This window comes from Pan paniscus, chromosome 5 (assembly GCF_029289425.2).
Source record: "Pan paniscus chromosome 5, NHGRI_mPanPan1-v2.0_pri, whole genome shotgun sequence".
Taxonomy (NCBI): Eukaryota; Metazoa; Chordata; class Mammalia; order Primates; family Hominidae; genus Pan; species Pan paniscus.
The window spans coordinates 68,374,347-68,397,793 of record NC_073254.2 but is presented as its reverse complement, the minus strand read 5'-3'; the positions used below and the strand labels follow the sequence as shown (position 1 = coordinate 68,397,793).

General features: G+C 38.2%; 1 protein-coding gene across 1 annotated transcript in view; it reads right to left on the bottom strand.

Moving 5' to 3' along the window:
* Positions 1-975: 975 nt before the first annotated feature.
* Positions 976-23,447, bottom strand: part of LRRC1 (leucine rich repeat containing 1) — a 128,514-nt gene continuing 106,042 nt past the window's right edge. The window contains exons 9-14 of the mRNA XM_003828938.5: positions 22,611-22,729; positions 20,912-20,995; positions 11,381-11,496; positions 5,692-5,864; positions 4,598-4,734; positions 976-2,723 (exon numbers count right to left, since the gene is read on the bottom strand). Coding sequence (XP_003828986.1) covers positions 2,565-2,723; positions 4,598-4,734; positions 5,692-5,864; positions 11,381-11,496; positions 20,912-20,995; positions 22,611-22,729 — 788 coding nt within the window. The 3' untranslated portion in view covers positions 976-2,564. The remainder of the gene's footprint in view (positions 2,724-4,597; positions 4,735-5,691; positions 5,865-11,380; positions 11,497-20,911; positions 20,996-22,610; positions 22,730-23,447) is intronic.

Genomic DNA, 23,447 nt, shown 5'->3' with positions numbered 1-23,447 from the left:
CTCATTTTTTCTCTGGCTATTTTACCCACTGAGACATTATTTTCTTGCTAAAAAGAAGAAATAACTGGCTATGGGAAAAAAAAAAAGTGGGTCAACAGGTCATACTAACCTCCTTTCCTGCTTTCACTTGTCACTCCCACAAGACAAACAGCCAGCCATATACTGTACTCCTCCCTTTCCTAAAGGAAGGGCTGGATGGGGACGGGGGTCGTGGTGGGGAGGGGGCACTGACAGAGAAAGGTATCGTTTCACATAATCAAGTTTTTCTTGTAACTATGAGAGGGGCCTTCCTAGAAACGGCTTGGCATGTTCTCAAGGCAGAACTGTCTGGTTGGTGCTGTTTCCACTGTGAAGCTTGAGTTTGGTTCCAGCACCCTGAAGTTCAAGAGCACTGCAGTGTCACCAGCGTAAAAGATTCAGATGAAAGCGACATTTCCCTCTCAAAGGAAGCGGGGAAACAAACAAAATCCCCCAAACTGAAAACAAAAAGCAAACCAAGTGAACATGAACTAAAGGAGACAGGCCAAAGGAAATAAACTAGGTGCATGACATTTCCTAGGAAAATTTAAGCACACACACACCATTATGTCCACCTCCAGTCCAGAAAAGCCATGATGAACTGAGTAGTAAAGGATGGGCTTTATATAAAAACAAACAAAACACGCCATGCAAGTTCTACTTGTTCTTCCACGTCAAGACAATTCTCATTAAATAAAACCAATTTGCTTATATATAATCAGCCCATGAGATAGTGGCATCATCTTTATAAGCTTAAAACAAAATAGAGGATGTCAAAAATCTTAAAACAGAGAAAAGAAAATTGGTATGCACAGATTAGGGAACAAGGTATAAAACTGACCAGCCGAAACTCACTTATGTGTTATGTACTTTCAGCTCCATAAATAGTTTTTAAAATACACACATATTTACATACACACAGACTAAAAAGCTAAGTGAATCCAATAAGTAAATGTATAGAAGTAAAAGAAAGTATTGTATTTGGTTGGTTGAAGACGGGTTTATAAGGAGTCCAATTGGCCAGATAGCCACAACCCAAAATTACTAGCCAGAGTCAAAGGCAATTCTGGGCTCTGCCCCATGTGAATGCAAGTCCCACAGGAAGTCACTCACAACTGACGGGTAATTTAGATATTTAACAGACCAGAGCACACTGTCAAAGAATTTGGCTACCTGCTATCACTTGAACATACAAAGTAATAATTTTAAAAAGCTGTATGGCCAATGTCCAGGATGAATTTATTTCTTGGAGAAAAAAATATATATGATTTTCCTAGACACCACACAGTGACTGGCACTTTTCATTTCTCTTTTATCACAGCATACAAAAAAGAAATCAACAGAAACACACCAAAACTTTTCCCAATATCCCTTAAATTAGCAGATTTAAAATTAAATCTTGAAGCAGTATTTTGTGATACTTTGATTCAAACTCTATTTACAAATTAAATTGCACTTATAAAGATAGCAACATTTCTATTTTGATAGTAGGTTATTTTGCTTTATTGTGGTTGTATATCTGGATATAAAACTTTTAAAGCTTTCTTGAATAAAAATCATTATTTTGCAGTCCATAATTTATTTGCCCACTGAATGTCTGAACCAGTTTTCTCTTTTTGTGCTTTTCTGCTCTATTTTATTTTACAAATGGCACATACCATCAGAGTAGGCACAGTCTGACACTGCACTCATTATGAGAGGCTTATTCAGAAAAAAAGTGTAAGGAATACAATATTAGCAGTCAAATCCTTTGGTTCATCTTTTCAAAAAAAATCAACCGATATAATTACAAATCATTGATAATTCATCTTTTTGGTTAAAAACAAATCCACCAGGTAGATTACTGATTAAAATGCAACACTGCTTTAAAACACCACATTCCTATTCTCATCACACTGTTCAAAGATGCCACTGTTTACAACTGATTGGACATGACACAGGATACAGTAAGGCACAAGTGGATGGTACAAATAAAAACAAATACTTTAGGACTTGTTTTTCTGCACAAATACTAAAATATGTACCGTTTTCAAGATAAAATAACAAAAAAGAAATACATATTTTTGTTATGAAATACCTATACAAAATTTTAAAATTTACACCATCTGAGCTGCCAAAAAAGGTTTAAAAAGTATCCATTTTTCCCCATACATAAAACTATCTCTCATCAGTAGGTCCAAGGGAACTTGGGGGATTCAAAATATCCCAGCACTTTACGGAAGGGAGGAGGATAAAAATTCCCCTTCCTGCTTTCCTTTACCCCAACATAAGACAAAAACAAAGGTCATATGTTTACAGTAGTGTATTCTACTTATTACAAACAACTGAAATTAAAAAAAAAAAATCACACCGGGAGACCACTGGTGCGCTGACTGGTTGCGGGATGAGTAAGGCACTTCCTGGGAGACAGCAGCTTCCCCACACTCCACGGGAAGATGGCGCGTGGGGGCTGGTTAGGACAAGGAGCACATGAGGCTCCCGGGAAGCAGACAGGAACATCTCGACAGCAGAGGAAGACACAGGAGGTAAAACTTGGAGGTGAAACTCTACACAGAAGTGGTCACTCGGTCAATGGCATGATTGACCTCGTTTTTGTTTGAGTCCAGTCCTTTAGCAGCATTCATGTCATTCCGTAAATTCTCCACTGTCTTTTTCATGTGCTTTAACTCCCCTGGGTGTGGAGTGGCTCGCCTTAGAAGTGTTCTCTAAAAACAAACAGTGGAGTGAGTGTTTTGGTTTTATTCCACTACTTTTTTCAAAACATGCAGCTTCAAGGCATTAGCATTCCAATACAAATGTTACCTTCTTAGAAATTCTTAGTTAAAATGGGTGGAAAAGCTTTCTTTGGAGGTATGTGAATTTATCAACTGCCCACTGGTAGTTAAGGAAAAGGGAAAGTGTTCCATGTAACTTACCTAGTTACTATAGAAGGATTACTTTCAGAATAAAAGAATACTTATAAAAATATGAAATTACCATAAAATAAAAAGGCTCCATAAACAGCAAGAACATTTATTTTAAAATTTAGGATATAATTATAGGGTGTGGGGAAAGAAAAAGATAAAAGAGTAAATAAAAAATCCTAAATTAAAGTCACTATAATGTTCTACTATTACCCAAAGCGATTCTGGCTTCTTTCAACCCAGAATGAGGCATGGGAGGCATGGGAGAAAAAGGAAATCAAGAGGAAAGTATACCTTTTCTTATTTTGCTGCTGTGTGTACTATTTCTATGACCTACTGATGAAAGTTCACACTCTTCTAATAAAGACTGGAAGTTAAGTAACAGGGTATGAGTAATTTTTAAAATATTATATGTTACATGATCTTTAGCTCATAAAACAGCATGTACATCTTTTAAATGGCCTATCCAAGAGCTTTAGGGGGAACCAAACTAGGTTAACAAAATACTGGAAGAGGCAATGAAGTAACTGGTGATAATCACACTCTAAGAAGTCTTGAGGTAAGCATTAAAGAGTCATCGACAGTGAGTGATTTTGTCATCCCTAATTTGCATTTTGCCCTTTAGGATTGTAAATGCCTAAAATCCCATTTGGTGACAGCTGGAATAACAAAGACTATAGGCAATAATTTAAAAACTGCCTTTGTTTTGGGGGCTGCAAGTACTCCCTCTAAGCTCTGCTTAAGAAAACTCTCAATTAGTTCAAGGAATTTAAGAAGCCAAAGTCAACTGCTAGAAAGATGTCAAGCCTTGTCACCAACACCTAGAGATGATGGATGTCTGAGAGACGAAATTTTCAAGTACAGATGAAAGTAAGGGTGACTAGTATTTTCCAATTTCTGAACAAAAACTTGTTAACTAATCCAACTAATATCATAAGCCCTCTACAAGAAGGCTAAGGTGAGCTGGTTACATGAAGAAGGCACAGAGGTCTGGCACTAAGTCAATTCATGGCAAGTGAATGGAGTCAACATGGGAAGAGACAGCATTCACTGGGAACAATTAAAAAAAAAGTTTCTCCATGTTAAGAAAACAGTGGGAGTGGGAGGGGAAACTATCACAAATAAAGAAAAAGAAGCACCATAAAAGCAGGACAACACAACAATAACAGGCCGGGCACAGTGGCTCACGCCTGTAGTCCCAGCACTTTGGGAGGCTGAGGCAGGTAGGTCACTTGAGTCCAGGAACTGTAGACCAGCCTGGACAACATGGTGAAACGTCATCTCTACAAAAAATACAAAAATTAGCCGGGCATGGTGGCAGGTGCCTGCAGTCCCAGCTACTTGAGAGGCTGAGGTCGGGGGATGGCTTGAATCCAGAAGGTCGAGGTTGCAGTGAGCTGAGATCACTCCACTGCACTCCAGCCTGGGTGATAGAGGGAGACTCTGTCTCAAAAAAGAAGAAGAAGAAAAAAAAACCCATGAGTTCCATTTGCCTCATTTACCTTTTGTGAGTGAGTACCTAGAATTACCTAGCTTTGTCTTCTAAAAAAATTCCTAAATGCTGAAGGCAAAGCAGAGAACATACTAATTGAAAATAAAGAATATCCTTATTAGGTGCCATTCTCAATCTTTTAATTTTGAACTTCCACAGAGGCAAAGAATCTGCATTTCCATACCGTCTCATTGTCTTCTTCATCTTTCTCATCCTCCACAAATCGGATCGCACTGACTCTGTTGACAGCACGCTCGTTCCAGGCTTCATCAGAGACATCATTTACCAAGTTCTCCAGCGCACCACAGCGAGGCAGATTCTCTGCAGTGACAAAGACCACATCAGCAGGAAATTGCGTTTCATGTGACCAGTAAATGCTATGAACTTTGCGGCTGACAAGGTAGAATCTATACGGAGGACCAGGGGTAGAACACCAGAAATAAGGGGGGGTGTTCTGTTGCAAGTTTGGCTTTAAAACACAAACACACACAAAATTCAAAAACAAAAAGAAAAAGGCCTGGGACAAGGTTGCCCCTTCTTTTTTAATGATGTATAATTCTATTTGAAATCATATAAAATATCTGCTAAATTAATATGTTTACTATTTCATCACAGAATGTCATAATTTAGAGTCCCTTTTAAAATGCTTATTTTATACAACTTCAAAACTGTTCTGACAGTGATGTAGCTGCACATGTTGGACACTAGTACTTTCCTCAGTAACACACTCTACCACGTTTTTCTCTAGGGTCTTAAAGTCCTCCCACTTGGGCTCCCATTCCCCCAGGGCACTCCGGTTCTCTTCCACCAAACCCAGCTCTCAGCAAAGGGTTTATAATAGCATTTTGATGTTAATGTGAATTTTTTGTTTAACCACACAATTTACAAAACAAAGATACAATGACTCAAAATAATTCAATGGCTTAAAAACAGTATGCCAGTGGTGTTAATACTAATCCTCTGAACTATCAGTTTGGATTTTAAGAGACTCTGTTACCACTTCTAGAAGTATTGTATTTTCAGCCTTAGCTATAATTCAAAACCAAAAAACTGCTTATGGAATTTCAAACATGATAAATAGATATGAGTGGCCCTTCTTCTGCAAGGATGTAGGGTAACCTTCCCGGCAGAGTCCCACAGTGGCCTCACCTGAGCCGGCTCTAGGTGCAGACTGGATATAACACAATCACATGAGGGAGTAAGAGGCCTTATATGGACAGACATTAGGTCCTACTCAATCTCGTGGCCCTGTGAATACTGTCCTTAAATTAAATTCACCTTGACAAGTAGGTTCAGAAGGCAGCTGAGGAAGTAAGACACAGGTTAAAATCTTCTCTCCTGTGGTGTAGTCTGTGTCTGTCTGGAATGTAAGCAGGGGCTGGGACTGGTTGTCAGATAGCCACAGAGCCTTCAACTTCAAGGCGGTCAGGGATAAAGGTAGATGCAGCAACCTATTTTTTTTTTTTTTTTAAAAAAAGAGACATCACAACCTCAAATTTTGTAATCAAATCAATCCCTATCAACAAAATGAGGAAAAATTAAAAGGAGCTTCCTGAGATTGGTTTCAAAATGTAAAAACGGTGTTATGTTTTTAAGACGCGACATACTCTTTGCAAGTGGATTCCTCAGTAGGTTCCTGTGCTTCCCTTTTCTGCTCTCACTTCTCCCATTAGAACCTCCAGATTACAGAGCAAAAAAAAAAAAAAAAAAGAGAAAATTACAGGACACATTTTTATGGTCTTGTACTAGGTTTCAGTGTAAAGAGAGAAAGTCAAGGTGATTTTGGAAGGACCCAGAAGGAGGAGTTCTTTACCTCTGATGGCCACAGCCTCACTGACAGGGCTGGTGTGAAGCTGCAGGATTACCTGTTTCCAGGAGCACCTGATGAATCAGGCCAAGAGGAAGGTGGTGCCTGGGGTGTCAAAGCATTTAAGTTGCAGCCAAAATAAAGATTAAACACCATTTTGGATGGACTCCATTTGCTTTCTCTAGGGAGATTATTTCAGTTATTCCCTTCTAAACCTTTATCTCTCAGTTTCTAGAAGCTCTTACTTCTCAGAGTCCTAGGTGACAATTAATATCTATATCAGATTATTTCAGTTTCAAATGAGGTAGTATAAATGAAAGTACTTTAAATGTTACAATGTGACACCTAAATATTAGTTTTATATTTATGTTTGCACAAAGATTTCACAGATTGGCTGCAATCAGTAGAATCTATTTAGTAAAGACCACTGCCAGAAATCATATGTACACCTATCTCCAGTTAACATTAGCAGGAAATCTACTTATACATCTTACCAAAAGTAATAGTGAATTATCAGACACACACAGCATTTCAATTGACAGAACTTACAGGAAATAAACTAGAACTCTCTAAAGACACGAAAAGAAGCTGTATTCCAACAACACAAAACTCATCAGAGTAAATGGTAGGCATAAAAACTGGTTAAATTACTTTAATAAAAGAAGTAAAAAAAAATCAGAGTGCATGGACAGTATTAAAAACAAATGCATTATTAACAAACTTTTTACAGTAACAATACATTTTGCAAAAGATTTCTGTGTTAGTTTCAAACATGAGAAAATATTTTCTTTTCCTTAACAATTAGTCCAGTAAAGCCTGAGTCCATCTCATGCATATGTATTGGGTGCAGTACTGAGGAAGTACTGTGAAACTGTAACTTAAGTGGGAGTGAGGTTCTTAAGCCAGTGCATCCACGAGAACTGCTTATGTTAAAGTACCCTTGAAAAGACTATGAATTGTACATTACAAGATTTCACTAATGAGAGCAATATTAGGTGAGAAATACATATTTTTAAATCCTAGAATCCACCCAGTGCCACCATGTGCTCATAGCTAGAGAAGGACACCTGAGGGAACCTCAGGGAACAGCAGATTCACAATTCCATTTCTTTTTACTCTGGGATATTTGTTCTTTAAGGGACAGAACTGAAATACCTTGTGCTTATACAAAAATTCTTTCTCTTTCTATCCAAAGAATGTTGCATACATGTAAACTCAAATGCAAGGAAGTTAAAAACATGTATTTGCCAGGTACTGTGACAAGGATTTTCTTAAATAGGCATTATACACTGTTAAAGCTTCAAGTACATCAAACTTTTTCATTTTATTGAACAAAAATGTAATTTCTTTTAAATTTTTCTCCTACGTCTTTTAAAAGAGGAAGCAAGCTAACATCCACTAGAATGTTTAAAGTTTCAAGTCTTGGGCAAGACACTTACAGTCAACATCTCTACCTGTCTTACTCATGAGAACAGAAAGAAAAAAATCAAGACTTGAAAACTGGCACAAAACACAGATACTCAAACGTGGTCACTGTAACTTCTCAGACTAGAAGCCACCTGAATGTTAAAGCAAAAGTATAAATAAGAGGCTAAAAAGAGCATCAATAATATTAATAAATCACAGCTTCTAAGGATGACAAGCCATATGACAAAAGCTAAATAAATTATTAGACTCTACAACAACAAATCTCATCAACATATTTCAATTCAAATTAATGAGTTGCCTGAAACACCAGTTTTGCTTCAAAGAATCAAAGTGCCAACTTGAATGTGGCTGCTGCTGACTGAGTCCACACCACACATGAGCTGCCCACTGTCTTGCGGACAGAAGTGTTGCCAGTGGTGTCCAAGAGAAAAAAAGGCCCTGTTCCCTGAACAGTCTGCCCACAGAGATTCTGCAGGCTGGCTGATCCTCTAACTCACTACAGCCTGGGGAAAAAAAGACATACACATGCTTTTCTGTCTCTCTTGGGTAAACCATCCCAGCTACAAGTCAGAAAATGATGAGAAATACATTCCTGCTTTCCAAAGGAGCTAATAATACATTTTTGGTTTATTCTGGTACCTTCTGTACACTACAGAATAAACAGAATCAACGCACAAGAAACCACAGCCCGCAGGCATCTCTGTGTTCTATTTAGGACCACATGCCCCCAGAAATAAAAAACTTGTGGTTACTATTCACACCAATGGTACAAGAACTAAAGCAAATGAATAACCAAACTGTAAGCCTCTTGTCTCCAGTTATGTCCATGATCAACCCAGCCCCAAGTGACCTTCCATGTCTGTGAACTACTATAGCAACTGCTTTCTCAAATTTAATATCTAAGCATGGCCTACTGATTAATATTAACTTCACCAGTGACTGAATACGCCTTACAATGTAGTTTCATCTTTCTGCTACTTTCTACTAGAATTTTTAGTTTTAAGCAAAGTTTTCAAAAATATTTAAAAATATATATAAATTGGGAACATAACTGGCAAAAAATTAAACAATACTAAAATATCTAAAGTGAAAACTCCCTGTACCCTCACGTCTCATCTAGGGGAACTACTATTAGTATTTGGGTATAATGCACAAATAAGTGATTTTTTTTTTCTTTTTTAAGGAAAAAACCCCACCAAAATGAGAGCTCTATATACTGTTCAACACTTTCCCTTTTCACTCAGTATCTTGGGTCTCTTTCTGTGTCACTGCACAGAGAAATATCTCATTCTTTGACTGCTTAGTATTCCACAACAGTATGCTGTTGTTTGTCTTTTAATATTTTTAATTATTTGGATTGGGTAATACATACATACAAAGTACAAAATTCAAAAGTATAAGCTATTTCCTATTTCCCAATTGACAACCATTGATTCTAATATTCAGTACTACTAACACTGCAAGTAAGGAAGATCCTCAAATGCCCAGTTTTGCACACTTGGTGGATATTCCTATGGGAGAGAGTCTAAGTATTAAGGAATTTTGTGTTCTGTGCCTGAGTAACTGATGATATAAGACATTTTCTTTACTGTCACAGAAGGTTTAATACTTAGTTTCCAAGTGACAGGTTATAGTCATCCTTGCTATAATTTATCCTACCAAACTGCAAAGAAAGTTTCTAGAAACTCACAGTGTAGGTTTCCTGCTGCCATGTGTTATTTTCATATACTTGAAAGAAGAGGCAGAAGCTTCTATTGCATTTAATGATTTAGTATGATTTCCCATGGTATGACGTTTCTGCAAGCTAAAAGGCTGACAAGGTAGCCCTTTTTAAAAGATTAGTTTCTATACTGATACTTTTAATAAGTAGTGATTAAATATTTTAATAGGCTTAACATTTGGTTATGAATCTATATATGTATGCATGGACTAAATGACACACTTAACTGACTCAAATGACAGCTATGTAACTCGACTTTTTAATTGGGTTTTCTCCATCCCAGCCCAAGCATAATAAAAATTTAACTTTCTCTTTTTCTGAGAACTGGAGAAATGGGCCTTCATTCATGTAAAAACAGTTTTTCGGCATCACAGCCATCTTTCGGCTCAAGAATTGAGGCAAATTCATGCTCAGTAGTGTGGCAAGAACCAGCAAATGTTGACTCACTGAGTTGCTATTGCTAGAGGATAAAGATCAGGAAAGAAGTACCCTTCTCAAGCTGTAAAGGCTCATGCCTTAGTTCTGCTTAGTTCAGCAGAAATCCGAGGTTCAACTCAATTTAATCCTGGGTTTCCGGCAACCAGTTAGTGGTCTTAAGAATCTATCAAGATGTCCTGAAAGCATTAACTCTAAAAAGGTGAGCATTCCCTGAGGCTATAACTCACCTCTAGATTCCAGCTGAGAACTGCTGTTTATTTAGCCCTGCTGTCTATAATCCATTAGCAAGAATAAAAAATGGTGACCCGTGCCTGACCAAAATGACCAGCTAATCAGCACTCAGGAGACAGCCTCCCAAACACTCTTTAGACTGCTGGCCTTTACCATTTAAGATCATTGATCATCTTCCCCCAAGCAGTTGAACCTTTTTCTCCTCTCTAACCACATCACACTCAAAAGCAATTTTTAATTCCTTTTGGCAAGGAAGCCTATGATATAAGCCATTCTGCAGTGGCCTGCTATTCCTCCTGTAAAACTATTAACATTTTTGTTCCACTGAAAATATTTACCAGGCATCCGTTATGTGCCAGGCACTCTGATGGGACAAGTGACACAACGACACATAAATCAGAAGAATATCTAACTTTAGGTAACTTCAGGCTTAGTAGGGTTACCCATATGAAAACAGGCAATTCTCATATGGTACTGTGACTGCCATGGCAGGGGAAATTCCCCAAATGCAGATTCAGAAAGGAGGCTCCCTGGAGAAAATAAAGCTTGAGTGATGAAGAAGAGAGCCAAGGAGCCAGAGAAGAGGGTCCCCAAAAGAAAGAATAGCCTGTTTCTGTTCACAGAGAAGGCGCATATGACATTTAGGGTGCTGAAATTAGCTCAGAATGATGGAAACAAATGTGTTCCACAAAGATGATGAACAGGCATATTCTAGAAAATGGCACTCAGTCCAACATGACCTCTGCTCCGGAACTTGAGAAATGGTGATGCTGTGACCTTGGGGATACTAGTCTGGCGGCTCTGAACTTTTTTTGTATTATGAATCATTTGGAGATTCTGACATTAGCTGTAAACACTTCCCTAAATACACAATTCTGTTTGTATTTTCAGGGGGTTCAGAGTCACCAGCAGAGTATATCAAGGTCCCCTGGTTAAAACTGAGTTCAAACTCATTTGCACTCACTTTGCAGGTGAGGAAACTCTGAAGCCCATGATGATTTACAAAAGCTACTTAGAAGAGCTAAGTCACAACCCAAGTCTCCCCATTCTCAGGTCAGTGCTCTTTCCCTGGCATCACTGTACTGTCATTCCGGGAAGCATTTCTACGAAAGTGTCCACTGACACTTTAACCCATGCTCAGGTTTTCCCTGACCTTCTCTGCTCCATTGGGCTCAAGCACTCTAGCCCCCCTATGAAGGAACTCCCTGAGGCCTAGGTCATTTGAAAAATCAGGATTATATTCTGTAAGATAAAGCAAAGACAAAAATTTGAAGATGCACTGCCAAGATTGGGATGTATGTATATTTGTTTCCCTCAAGCAAAGCAAACTACAACAGGCTTACCTGTTCCCTGCCACATCCAGGACATGAAGTTCTGTTGCCTGTGACACCTCTGCAGGTATCCGAGTTAGTCTATTGTCACGTACACAGAACACAGTGAGGCTGCAGCACCCGCCGATCTATGGTGAGAAAGAAAATACATCTTTTTTCCAGTTTTCTAGGGGAGATGGAGTAGGATCAGAGTACCTTGTTTACCAAACAGTATAAAAAGGATGCATAAACTTATACCACATAACTCACCGGTCTCACTGATGACCAACAATCATTAATTTAAATCTTACAAAACGCAGCCCCATATGTTCATAAAAATCTCTGCAAAATGTTAGATGTACATGTTCTAAATTAAATCAAGAAAATCAATGATACAGTTAAAAAATTTTATTCTAAAGAAGAAATCATTTTCCACTGCTGATATCTAACGCAACTGCATCTGTTAAATGTTAACCAAACTATACAATCCAGAAAAATACTATGTGGTAATATGTGAGTTTAACAATCCTATTTTCAAAAGTTAGGCCAAAGGTGATACTGATACACACATAATTCAAGACTTGCCCATTATATTAACTTCAGCATTCTCGGTGTTCCAGTTTTTTGTTTTTTGTTTTTTTTTTTTTTTCAAAAAGAGGGGTATCTTACAGATGATACAGTACATTAATTTCCACCATATATCTTTTAATAGCTTTTGGTCATTCACAAATTAATGTGGTAAATCCACTTTTTTTGATGAATGTAAAATCAACAGTATCTTCACAGAAAGTGAACTGAGTAAATCCATACATCCATTTCTTCAGCTGCGGCCTGCTCATAAAAGCACACAAATCAACACCTCCATCCACACCAAATTTGATTACCATTTTTTTAAAGTAAGCAATTTAAAGGTAACTGAGTTTTGTATGAGTCTGGTCTTCAAAAAGGAACATAAACACACAAAAAAATCCAATGATTCTCTTGAACAAATTGGCGGTGGTTTTTACAGTCAGGAAAACTGAATCAAGAGGGCAGAAAAATAGCTTGATCCCAGACACAACATTCTGCAGGACTCCATAAAGTACTACATTCTTCTTGCACTCACTCTCCTGACTAAGGGCAACTGCTAGAAAAGGCTCATGAAGGAACCTATTGATGTCTCTCCAACACATGGAAAAATACTACTCCAGAGCCTCCCACTTGTGAAAGAGCACAAGACTTGAATGGTCAATGATATCTGAATATATCTTCTGCCCTTTTCTATTTATACATGTGTTTAATATATGTATATAATATCTTCAAAAGCAGAATGCATATTTTTGTGAATGGCTACATAATTACTTTCATACATAATCTTTTTATTTCCTCCCTTAAAAATATAAAGATTTCAAAATAATGTATTGAACCACAATATTTAACCATAAAGTATATAAAAGAAAAATAAATATATAAGTAAATGTAGACTAACATTTGTCTCTGGTCATGTGGAAAGCACCCAGATATGTAGAAAGGCTTTTAGATTGCTCCCTTTAGTCTCCGCATTCACATATTTCTCATCCCAGCAAAAATGGTCTAGTCATTATACCCTAAATACATTTTTATATTTTTGATCCCACTGTTTTTTATAGAAATGCCTTTTTAAATCTTACCAATGATCCAAAATTAGCTAAACATCGTCTATTCCTCCATTGAGTCTTCACAGAACCCTTTGGTCCATATAATAACACGCATTTCATAATTACGGTCTAACCCTCTGACAGCACAAAATACCACATGAAGAACCCTAAGATCATTTACCTGAGTTACTGCTTATTTGCACATGTTTATGTACACTCAAGGTACTTGGCAAGTATAGTATTCACGCTATCTACCCACCATGCATAGCCTCTCTGCCCACTAAATTTCTCATTTACATATGTTTATACACTTTATTTACTTACTTGTGAAAGACCTCTACTTAAAAGTTATCTGCCTCTATGTGTAGCAGTGGAGACAACAAAACTCTTTTTTGTTCCAGTAAGAATCACCAGAGTAGCCTTTCTTAGGTTTTATAAACATCAAGCCCCAATATAGTGTGGATTTCCCATATGGCTGAGCATATTCTCCCTCCCTTGAGGAAGGGAATCAACAATTCTACCTAGGTGCCCAGAAATATCATGGAAGGAAAGCAATCAAAACCCTGATCCTTTTGATGATCAATATTATTAGAGTCTCTGATAAATTTAGACAATCCTGACAAAGATCTACTCATGAGAAAGAATGACTAGGTTCCCATGGGGCACCCTTGCCGCATCCCTGCTCCAGGTGGAGGAGCTTCGGTGTCAGGCTGGGGTTCAGAGGTACGGCTGCATGCCCTGAAGGAGAGCTTCCAAGTCAGCAGTTGGCTGAGGCTGAAGACCCCCGCTAGCGTCCTGATCTAGCTTTGAAGAGACAGGATTTATGTGTGACCCAAGGGGGGCAAAGCAGATATTATCATTCATATGATCGTCCGGATGGGATAATCAGCTCCTGGAAGACATACAGAGCTGGGACTGCATTTTAATTCTGGGCATCTTGTCTTGAAGCTGTCCACTGCCCTCCCACCACACCAACCTGTAAGATATCTGTTTTGGGGCCCTACTGCTATACCATGTGAACATTTTCAATTTGTATCATGTGCATATATTATGTAGTCAAAAAAATTAATTAATTAAAGTGGGTCAGAGAAGGCTCTAAATAAATGTTCTGGACAAGATCCATTAATCATTTGGGAACATATTGTGTAAACTTCAATGAAGTGTGTGAGCTGTCTACTGTGTGTTATTGTTTCATTTTTCTTTTTCCTTTCCCACTCTAATCTCACACCCATTTGAGACGTCAAGGGGTGGAAAGCAATTGCGTACAAGAGCCTCTTAGGCCCTCTGGGTTGTCAAAGCAGGCAGTGTGACCTCCTGATCTCTATTGTCTATGGTTTTTGAAAAACAATGCCAACAAAGAGCACATGTTGTTGCAGAGTGTGCTAGGGATGCCTTAATCACCCCACAAAGGCACATGCTGTCCCAGCGAACATTCACATAAACACAGCCCTCTTTCCAAATCAGCCAGGAAGGGATGGCACAACCTTTGGTTTTTAGAAAAGATTATTAAGCATTCGAACCCATAACTGAAAAGATATAGTTCATTATAGAGGTCAGAGGGAGATGCGGTATGATGGAGGGAGCGGATGCTTTGAGACCATACAGACCTGGGCTAGAATTTAGGCTCAGTCATATGTTTTGTGGTTTTGGATATGTTACTTTAACCAAAAGTAACAATAATGATTAACTTAAATGAAACCACATATATAATTTGGCGCCTATCATAGAAACTGGCCTTTTGCTGTTGCCAAATAAATGTGGTAGCTATTTTTTTTTTCCAGGAAGTAAAAACCTCAGATCCAAATGATGAGTACAATCAACACCTGAATACCTACTATGTTCTTAGAACTGTACTGATGCTGGCAGTCTCTTTCCTGAACTTACCCGAATGTCTTAAAAAACCCATCTCCCTAACGATGTATCGCAGTGACATTTTGTATTAATAATAATGAAGACTGACATTATACACATCATTCATATATATTTTGGCTTTCTCTTTTGGGTTCAGGAGGCAGAGTTTACAGGTTTCTCAGTGGTAATCAGGATAAAATGTATCACTTAGAAGTTCTGGGAAGCAGAGTCACTGTTTAAATAACTTATTACCAGTTATGTAGGAAGCTGATATTTTTAAGCCTCCCTTAAACCACATAATAGCACCTTCCCAGAATACAAGGGATTGGACTTGGATTCTCTGAGAATTATGGAATATAGCTGAGCATCTTTGTCCAGCCATTTTGTGTCTTAATTCAAAATGATACTCTCCTTAGCTGTTACGCACTGATTTAACCCATCTCAAGAAAATAGGTTCTGCAGATTATTGAGCAAACCTCTGCTCAGGTCAACTTTCACTAAGTATTAATTGCCTGCAGGTTAGCTCACCCAAGGAGGAGATCATGAGACAGATTCAGTGATTCAAAAAGGGAGCCTATGTTAGTCACGTTTGTTTACATTCCATTTTTTAAATGCTTGCCTTAAGTATAAGGGAACTTTCACTTTCCTTCAGTATATTCCTTTTAATATTATTTGTAACATAATTGAACACACATCCCATTGGCAAAAAAAGAAAAGTGTACAATAAGTAAAATCTGGCCAAAACGCAATTTGAACAAAAATAATATGAAGCATAATTTTAGAATCCCATCATCTATGGCATATTACTCAAATGTTCCCTACTTCATAAATATTTTTGGAAATCGTGTGGTTTTGGGATTCCCTGAATTCTGAGGCCACTGACATCAAAATATCCACTAATAGCTATGGAATTCTTTTTTTTTTCTGATTATAAAAAAGTACCTTACATTGATTAGAAAAATAAAAACCAAACATACATGCACAGGAAAGCACAATGAAAAAAAATCAAATCTTACCACAAAGGGATAATCAGTATTAACATTATGAGGTACAATCTTCCAGTACCACTGCCTTGCATTTGTGATTATACATACACACTTTAACAATGCTTCTAAGAGGACTTTTATGGACCACATAGTTATTTCCTTCTATGGATGTATCACAGATTATTTAAGAAACTGCCCAGGTTAGACAATGCTAGTTAGGTCTGCCACTTCTTTGCTGTGTGAATCTAGACAAGTGACTTAACCTCTCTCAGTCTTAGTTTCACAATCTGTTGGACATTGAAAATGATTTACCTATACCTCATAGAACTGCTGTGATAATTAGATAAGAATAAGTGCAAAAGCCCTTGGCACCATGCCTGGCACATGTTAGCTGCCTCTGTGGACACTTGGTATGGTGCCTGGAACATGTAAGCTGCTCCCATGTATAATGTGAGAAATGTTCTTGTACATCATTCTTAGTGTATATCCATAAATGTTTTCCTAGACGTGGAATTGCAGAATCAAAGGGTACGCACATTTCTAAAGTTTTTACTATTATCATATTCCCTTCCAGAAAGTCATAATAATTTATATTTACATGATAATATACATTTCCCTCCACCCTTGCCAAAATTTGGTATTATTAAATTTTTTTGTGAATACTGATGAGGCTGAAATTGTTTCACATTAGTTGCCATTTCTATTTGTTCTTGTGTGAATCACTTGCTGGTTTTTGTGGAAGTTTCTTTGTTTTTGTCTACTTCTCTATAGTAAATACATCTTTTCCTTATTGGTGTAAAAGAACTTCTAATAGAGTAAAGACAGATCTCTCATTTAAGATGCCTTAAATGTCTCCCTGCCCCCTTTCAAGAAAGTAAAGGCTGCTTTTACCTTCTTGAAGATCAGAAATCGAATTTTCCTGTAGACAATCCATCAACTATTTTTTTATGACTTATTTCAAGTTTAGGAATTACTTCTCCATCTTGAAATTTGATGGTCAACTATATCTTATCTAATATTTTTATATTCTATATCATGTCTTTAATCAATAATTCATTTTAGAATATAACGGAAACTTATACTGAAAGAATTTTGAATTGTAATAATAAGAAGGCAGAAAAACTATCCACAAAATGAATATTCTATCACCACAGGCATTTCTGAGTATCATAGTAATATTTATGGGTAATTAATATTTACAGGTTGCCTGATTGAAAAAAGCTTTGATGAATGATCTGCAAATGCTATGTTGCCTCATCTGACTGCGTAAGTGTAGCTTAGTTGGCGTCTCTTTCATTTGGACTTAATGGAGACAAAAAGAAAACAGGACCCTAAACTTGGATATAAGCTCAATTTCTTCTAGCCAAAAACTCTTTATGGTCTGGCTCTCATTCATCATACTCATGCTCACACATATACCACCAACTCCATCTATCCATGAATCAATCATACTACTGCACAATATGTTCCTTAACTCTCCTCTCCACCAACACTATGAGTTTTTAAGAAATCTTTTCCCAGAAGTATATATACTTAAGCAACAGGATGAAAAATAAAAGACACAAATAAGTGACTTGAAAAATCAGAGGCATGCCAGGTGTAGCAAATAAAGCAAATCTAGCCTTTCCATTAGAGACAGATTTGTGCTGACAAACTTACAATTTAGTGAAAACAGATGAGCTGCCAAATGATGCCTTTCAGGATTTCTGAATAACTTAAAATGTAATTCACAGAAAAGCATTCTTTTGAGAGTGAATAATCTGAACAAACTTGAAAAACACATAACAAAATAAGGTTCCAGGCCATGCAGTCATTAAAAAAAACAAACAAACTGAATTTAGAGGAAAATGTCCAATATTTTACAATGAAGAGCACACAAAGCAGTCAGCCAATTTGAATCTTCATGCATTTAAGAAGCAGAATGGAAGTTAGAGATGCAACTGTGGTCTGAACAATACTTACAAGATAACAAGTTTACCTGACTTTTCTAAATTTCCAAGCAGCTAACAATTAAGAAAACAAAAGACATTCATTGATTTGCAAATGTTTACTACAAATAACACCACAAAACACAAACAGAATCCATATTGTGACCCACATGGTACAAACATCTTCCCCTCAACCATTTGGGGAAAAAATGCAAATAAATGCTGCTACAGACTAAGGAGCTGTGCCCTAAAACTGGCAACACACAATACTATAAATGTTGTTGTTTTTTTTAAAGGAAAAAATATAGGAAGAACTACACAGCATACCAGACCAATGGCAATTAATACTACTATGGATTTTTGGCATATGAATTGAATCGGTCAGCATTTCAGTTTAGATATGTATGCAACTTAACTGTTCAAGAGAAAGCAATAAATTTTTGGAAGAATCCAATCAGGAAAATGCAAGATTTGATCAAATGGCATCAAGCTTGGAGGCAGAGCTAACATACACACAGTCACAGGGCCTACCACACTCACTGCACAGAGACTCATGACATGACAGTGCTGCCTGGGCCAACGTGATGCAATAAGAGGTCAGGAGGCTCTCGGTGGTTTGGCTGCTCAGCCCTGATGGTCAGAGGCAAGCACTCAACCATTTCTGCTAGGCAGCAAACTGTGATCCGTGGGAGAATTGGAGACATGTGCTCAGCACATTTTCCTACGCTGGGAGCTGAGTATATGTAAGTAGGAGGTGATCTAGAAAAGATCCAATTCCTAAAAACCTAAACATTCTCTGCTTTATCAGACAGCTGAAAGGAAAGGCACAGACTATTTCTTTCTAAAATGCCAGAAGCCAGAAAACCAATCATAATTTCTCAGAAAATGGACAAAATATGACTAAAACGCTTTGAAGTTAGAAATATTTTCATAATATTTTCACTTTTCGCATCATGAAAAACTGTTCTAGTAAATTTAGTGAACACATAGCATGGACTAGATATAACCCTCTAGTCAGAAACTCTTGAGTGTGTTTCATTCTTTTAAAGTGAAAAAGAGGACCGATGCTGAAATGATGGTGAAAGTTTTATGAAAGTAAATTTCCAAGGTTCTTGTCTAGAACATAATCTTGTGAAAGAGAGTCAGGGGATCAGGGAAGCTGGGGATGGGTGGTGAAACTTGCTGGGAATTAACATTACACCTAAAAGTGCTCTCCTCATGATCTGCCTTGAAAGAACACCTAAAATGTATTAATTTTCTGTAGTGTCCAAACTAAAGATACTTTGGCTTTTCCTTAACAAATCAGGGGCTTGCCCTACCTCAAGGTCACACAGATGGAAAGGTTGGGCTGAGCCTGTATTACATAAGTGGTCATGTGTTTACTGGGAGACTCATCTTTGGAGTCAGGTTCTACCAACTCCCAGCTGTGTGAGCCCTAGTAAGAAAAACTACTTACTGGCCTCAGTTTCCTCACTTGTAAAATGAGGAAATTATCATGACTGCAAAAGCTGTTGTAAGGATTCAACAAGTACAACAAATACTTGAAAGCATCTAGTACAGTGCCTGGCATTAAAAAAGAAAGAAAGAAATCTTTTCTACATCTGTATGTGTGTTTATATGTCCAATCTACTATCCATCTGCAAGCACTATTCAGCAAGAGTAAATTCAACTGTTCAGAATATCAGTTCTGTATTTTGGTTTATTGCTTAGAAACTAGAACCCAACTTTTCTAATTAGTAGAATCTCTTAGTTGAGTCCCAGTTTTGCTGAGAAACAGACTGAAGTCTTACAGCCGGAAACAGTTTACTTAGATGCCAGTGTTCCTATTAAGGATGTTTCAGAATATGATCATGTTTATAGTAAATATTCTCATGTCTCCATTTAGAAATGCTGGCCACCTTACCCAGGGAGAAGACTGGGACACTGTGGGCCGAACACCAAGATGAGGAAAGGAAAGAGGAAGTTCAGATACCCTGAGATGTGGCCCTAGGAAAATGAGAACGCCACATGTTCTGACTGGCTGGAAGGCAGCTTTGAAATCACACCAAAATAGATGTTAGAAAAAGTCAAAACAGAAATATGAAGCAAACTACACCCAGCCAGTGATCATATCATCCAAGGAAATACCATACCTTTCCAGATGAGGACCCAGCAAAGGAGAAGGCTCATCAACAGCTAGTTTTAGGCTTTATTGCTGATAAAAAAAATCAAGCTCAGTATTATCCTTCTCCAACCAAGCACTTCTAGTACCCAATAGAAAGTAAGCCTTCTTCTTTTTCTCTTTTCATTTTTTTTTTTTTTTTTTTTTTTTTGAGATAGAGTCTCGCTCTGTCACCCGGGCTGGAGTGCAGTGGCGTGGTCTCGGCTCACTGCAACCTTAGCCTCCCAGGTTCAGGCAATTATCTTGCCTCAGCCTCCCGAGTAGCTGGGACTACAGGCACCCGCCACCACGCCTGGCTAATTGTAAGCCTTCTTTTTAAACAACACACTAGACACCTCCTTGTTTGACCCACTATAAGCTTCCTCCTCATTGTCAGCATTTCCACCTCCCTAGCCAGAATTTAAATGCCTCTCAGTCCATACAGCTACTCTCCACAACAGATGGTGATGTCTCATTTTCTCCTGCTTAGACTACTAACCAAAAAAAAATTCCTAGGAAGCTGGCTTTAGCTTCCCATTCACCTTCCTCTATGTGTATGCCTTTGTGAACAGTTTGTTCAACCTCATCCAAGACATGAGCATGGCCCAATGTAAATCTCTGCCCAGAAATATGGCTGCATCAAGATCAATTTTTATAATTCCAATTGCTTATGGGATAGAGCTTAATTTCACATTAAATTCAAAAATCAAACCCAAAGTCATCCACTTCCTCTGCCAAACTCCCAAATTATCAATTTCTGCCAATGGTGTCACCATTCTCTGTATATCAAACCCAAAATGTCAATCTCTTTCTTTCTCCCATTTAAAATCCTATAAATTCACCTTTCCCAACTCTCCTTAATGTTACTGATGATCATTCTTTGACATAATTCCTCCAGTTGGCTCTATACTCACAGATTTAGAGTTCACACCTTTAAAAAACAACACATGCATCTTTTCAAAGCATTTGACATTTTTGATCCCTTATGTATTATTATTATTTCTTCATAATTATTATCATGTGATTTCTCTAAAAGCACATACCTCTTTTGGTAAGGACACTAATTTATTTCTGTCTGCATTCAAGTTGCTCAACTTCTTTAGTTTTCCAATGCTTTTAGGCAGGGTCTGTTAAAATAACAATTTCACTATTAATTTAACACATATTTTTAACATGGCTCACAGTAAATAAGATCTTTGCAAGGACCTAAAAAATATAATCTCATCCAGCAACAGAAGCAATAGTTCTTGCTGAATATCAGATATTTGTAATGTTCACTTAGGGGGTGCGACATTAAGTATTTTGAATTTTTGTTGAAATGATAAGTCTGTTTTAAAGGAATGAAGTCAAAAGTAGAGACCTGGGAACAGGGAAACATCTTGTAAAGGGAAAAAGATGCTGTTCAACTCAAGTAAGTGAGAATTTGCACCCTCAAGATTCATTCCTGCCCTGCCTGCACCTTCAAGGACCACACTGGGACAGTGGCTTAGATGTCCGTGGAAGCCAGAGCACTGGGGCAGGGAATCAGCACCTGAAGCAGGGTGCTGCATGGGCAGGGGAAGGCAAGGGCTATGGGGATGGGAGAAAGGTGAGCATCCTGGAGTGGGGAGCAGAGCTCTACCAGAACCAGGCTGGCACCCACATGGGGGTCTTCAACACTCCAGTGCAATCCAGGGGTGAATATTATTTTTACAGTTGTTATGATTACTATTTGTAAGCCTAAAATCACAAAGCAGGACTGGAAGATTTGGTAACTCCCACCACACCTGCCAGAGGCTGGCTGCTTCAGCTGTCTGAGGAGAGGGGCTGCTGGGCTCCCCACCCACATCTGTGCACTCCATCCTTTCTTGCTGTCCCTTCTGCTCTTTCCACCTAAAGAACATTACTTACTCTATTTATAGAGAAAGGAGAAAAGGGAAAAGGAAAAGGGAAAAGAGAGTAAAAAAAAAATAAAATGACAAAATGAAGATGGAGAAAAGAGAAAAGTAGGAGAGTAAACTGAAGAAAAGAGAGTGCTATATGACAACTAAAAGAGGGGGAAGGAGAAGTGACAACTGAAGGGCTGACAAAAGCAGGGGGCAGCAGGACAGGAAAAGACAACTGAGATCTGCTGCCACCCTGCCCACCCACCCTTTGCCAGGGGGTGCACGCATTGCCCCTGCCCTTGTCTGGTGGGAGACTGGTCCAGGTGGAGGACCCCTCCAGTCCCCTCCACTTCTAAGTTCTAATAAGAAGCAGCCTTAACCAGAGCCCATCAGATGCCATCCTCTGGCTCCTTGATCAAGAGCATTTCCCAGCCCCCATCCTGCCAAGGCTTTTCCTGGCCAACGTCCATCTCGTTCCTCTTCTCTCCTGCTCTTCCCATTTTCTCAAAGAACCCAGAGAGAGGCCAGAGGAATCCTGACGAATATTCCCAGTGGTGGTCTCTGGGCACCACAGCTGGGGTATCAACACATCCAAAGAGCGTAGCTTATCCCCACACCTCACTGGAGACATCTGTGAGGCATTTGTTCAGTCCCTATATTCAAAGCACCACAACTGGGACACAGGCTCAACAGGGAAACCTAAGCACCACTTTCTTTGCTTAAGCGGGTTAAAAACTGATCTTTAGGTCATGCATTTGCTTTGTAAGACCATTTTGGTATGTAATATGAAGAAATTTCCATTTAGTCCACTCAAATTACAAATTAAGTAGAATCTACCCTAGTAAGTCTTTATGATATATGTGCAAACCACACTTACCAGGAGCTGATTTTCTGTAAGAACTAACTCAGTGAGACTTTCACAATCCCCAACTGCTTCAGGCAACTGTGTGAGTCTATTCTGATCCACCTTCAAGATTGACAGTTTCTTTAGTTTTCCTGTAAAAGCATTATGATTATTATCAAATTCATTAGTTACAATTATTTTCGTAATCACTGCTTGGAATTTCCTATCTGCTGTTCTTTTTGTTTTAAACAGTTACTTATTTTTTCCTCATCTAGCTTTTCACATTATGAAACTCTATCATTTAGATCACTGAAGGTTGGGAGTTAAAATAATTTGTTTAGAACATCAAAAACGGTCAGCAATTAGAAACAAAACATTTTAAAAAGCATAAAAACATTGCATCAAAGCCAAGAAATTTACAGAAAAACAAAACAGCTTTCTCTCCGTGGAGGTGTTTCATGCACAGAGGAGACTTTCATTTTATTCCAAGCATTATCCTTACAATAAACAAACAAAAAAAATAGTTTATTAAATCACCTATGAATGAAAATGACTCAACGAAGATCCCTACAGTGTGGTATTTCTACAGGTGCAGAATAAAGCAGTAACCTCTGGAAAGCCATATTAAGGATGTAGTCTATTTCACTCAGGCCAGGAAGACTTGACATCCTGGTGATACCCACTGTTCATGGGAAAGAAGAACAAATCTTACTGCAGCCTCCTCAGAGTCCCCACTAGCCACTAGTAAAGTCATTCAGATTCTCACTTCAACAAGTCATGGGATTAAGCCTACAGAGCAGGCGCCCTTCATTCTCTACTGAGTGGCTAACACGTTGACACTTTCCCCACTACATCAGAAAACATCCTCTA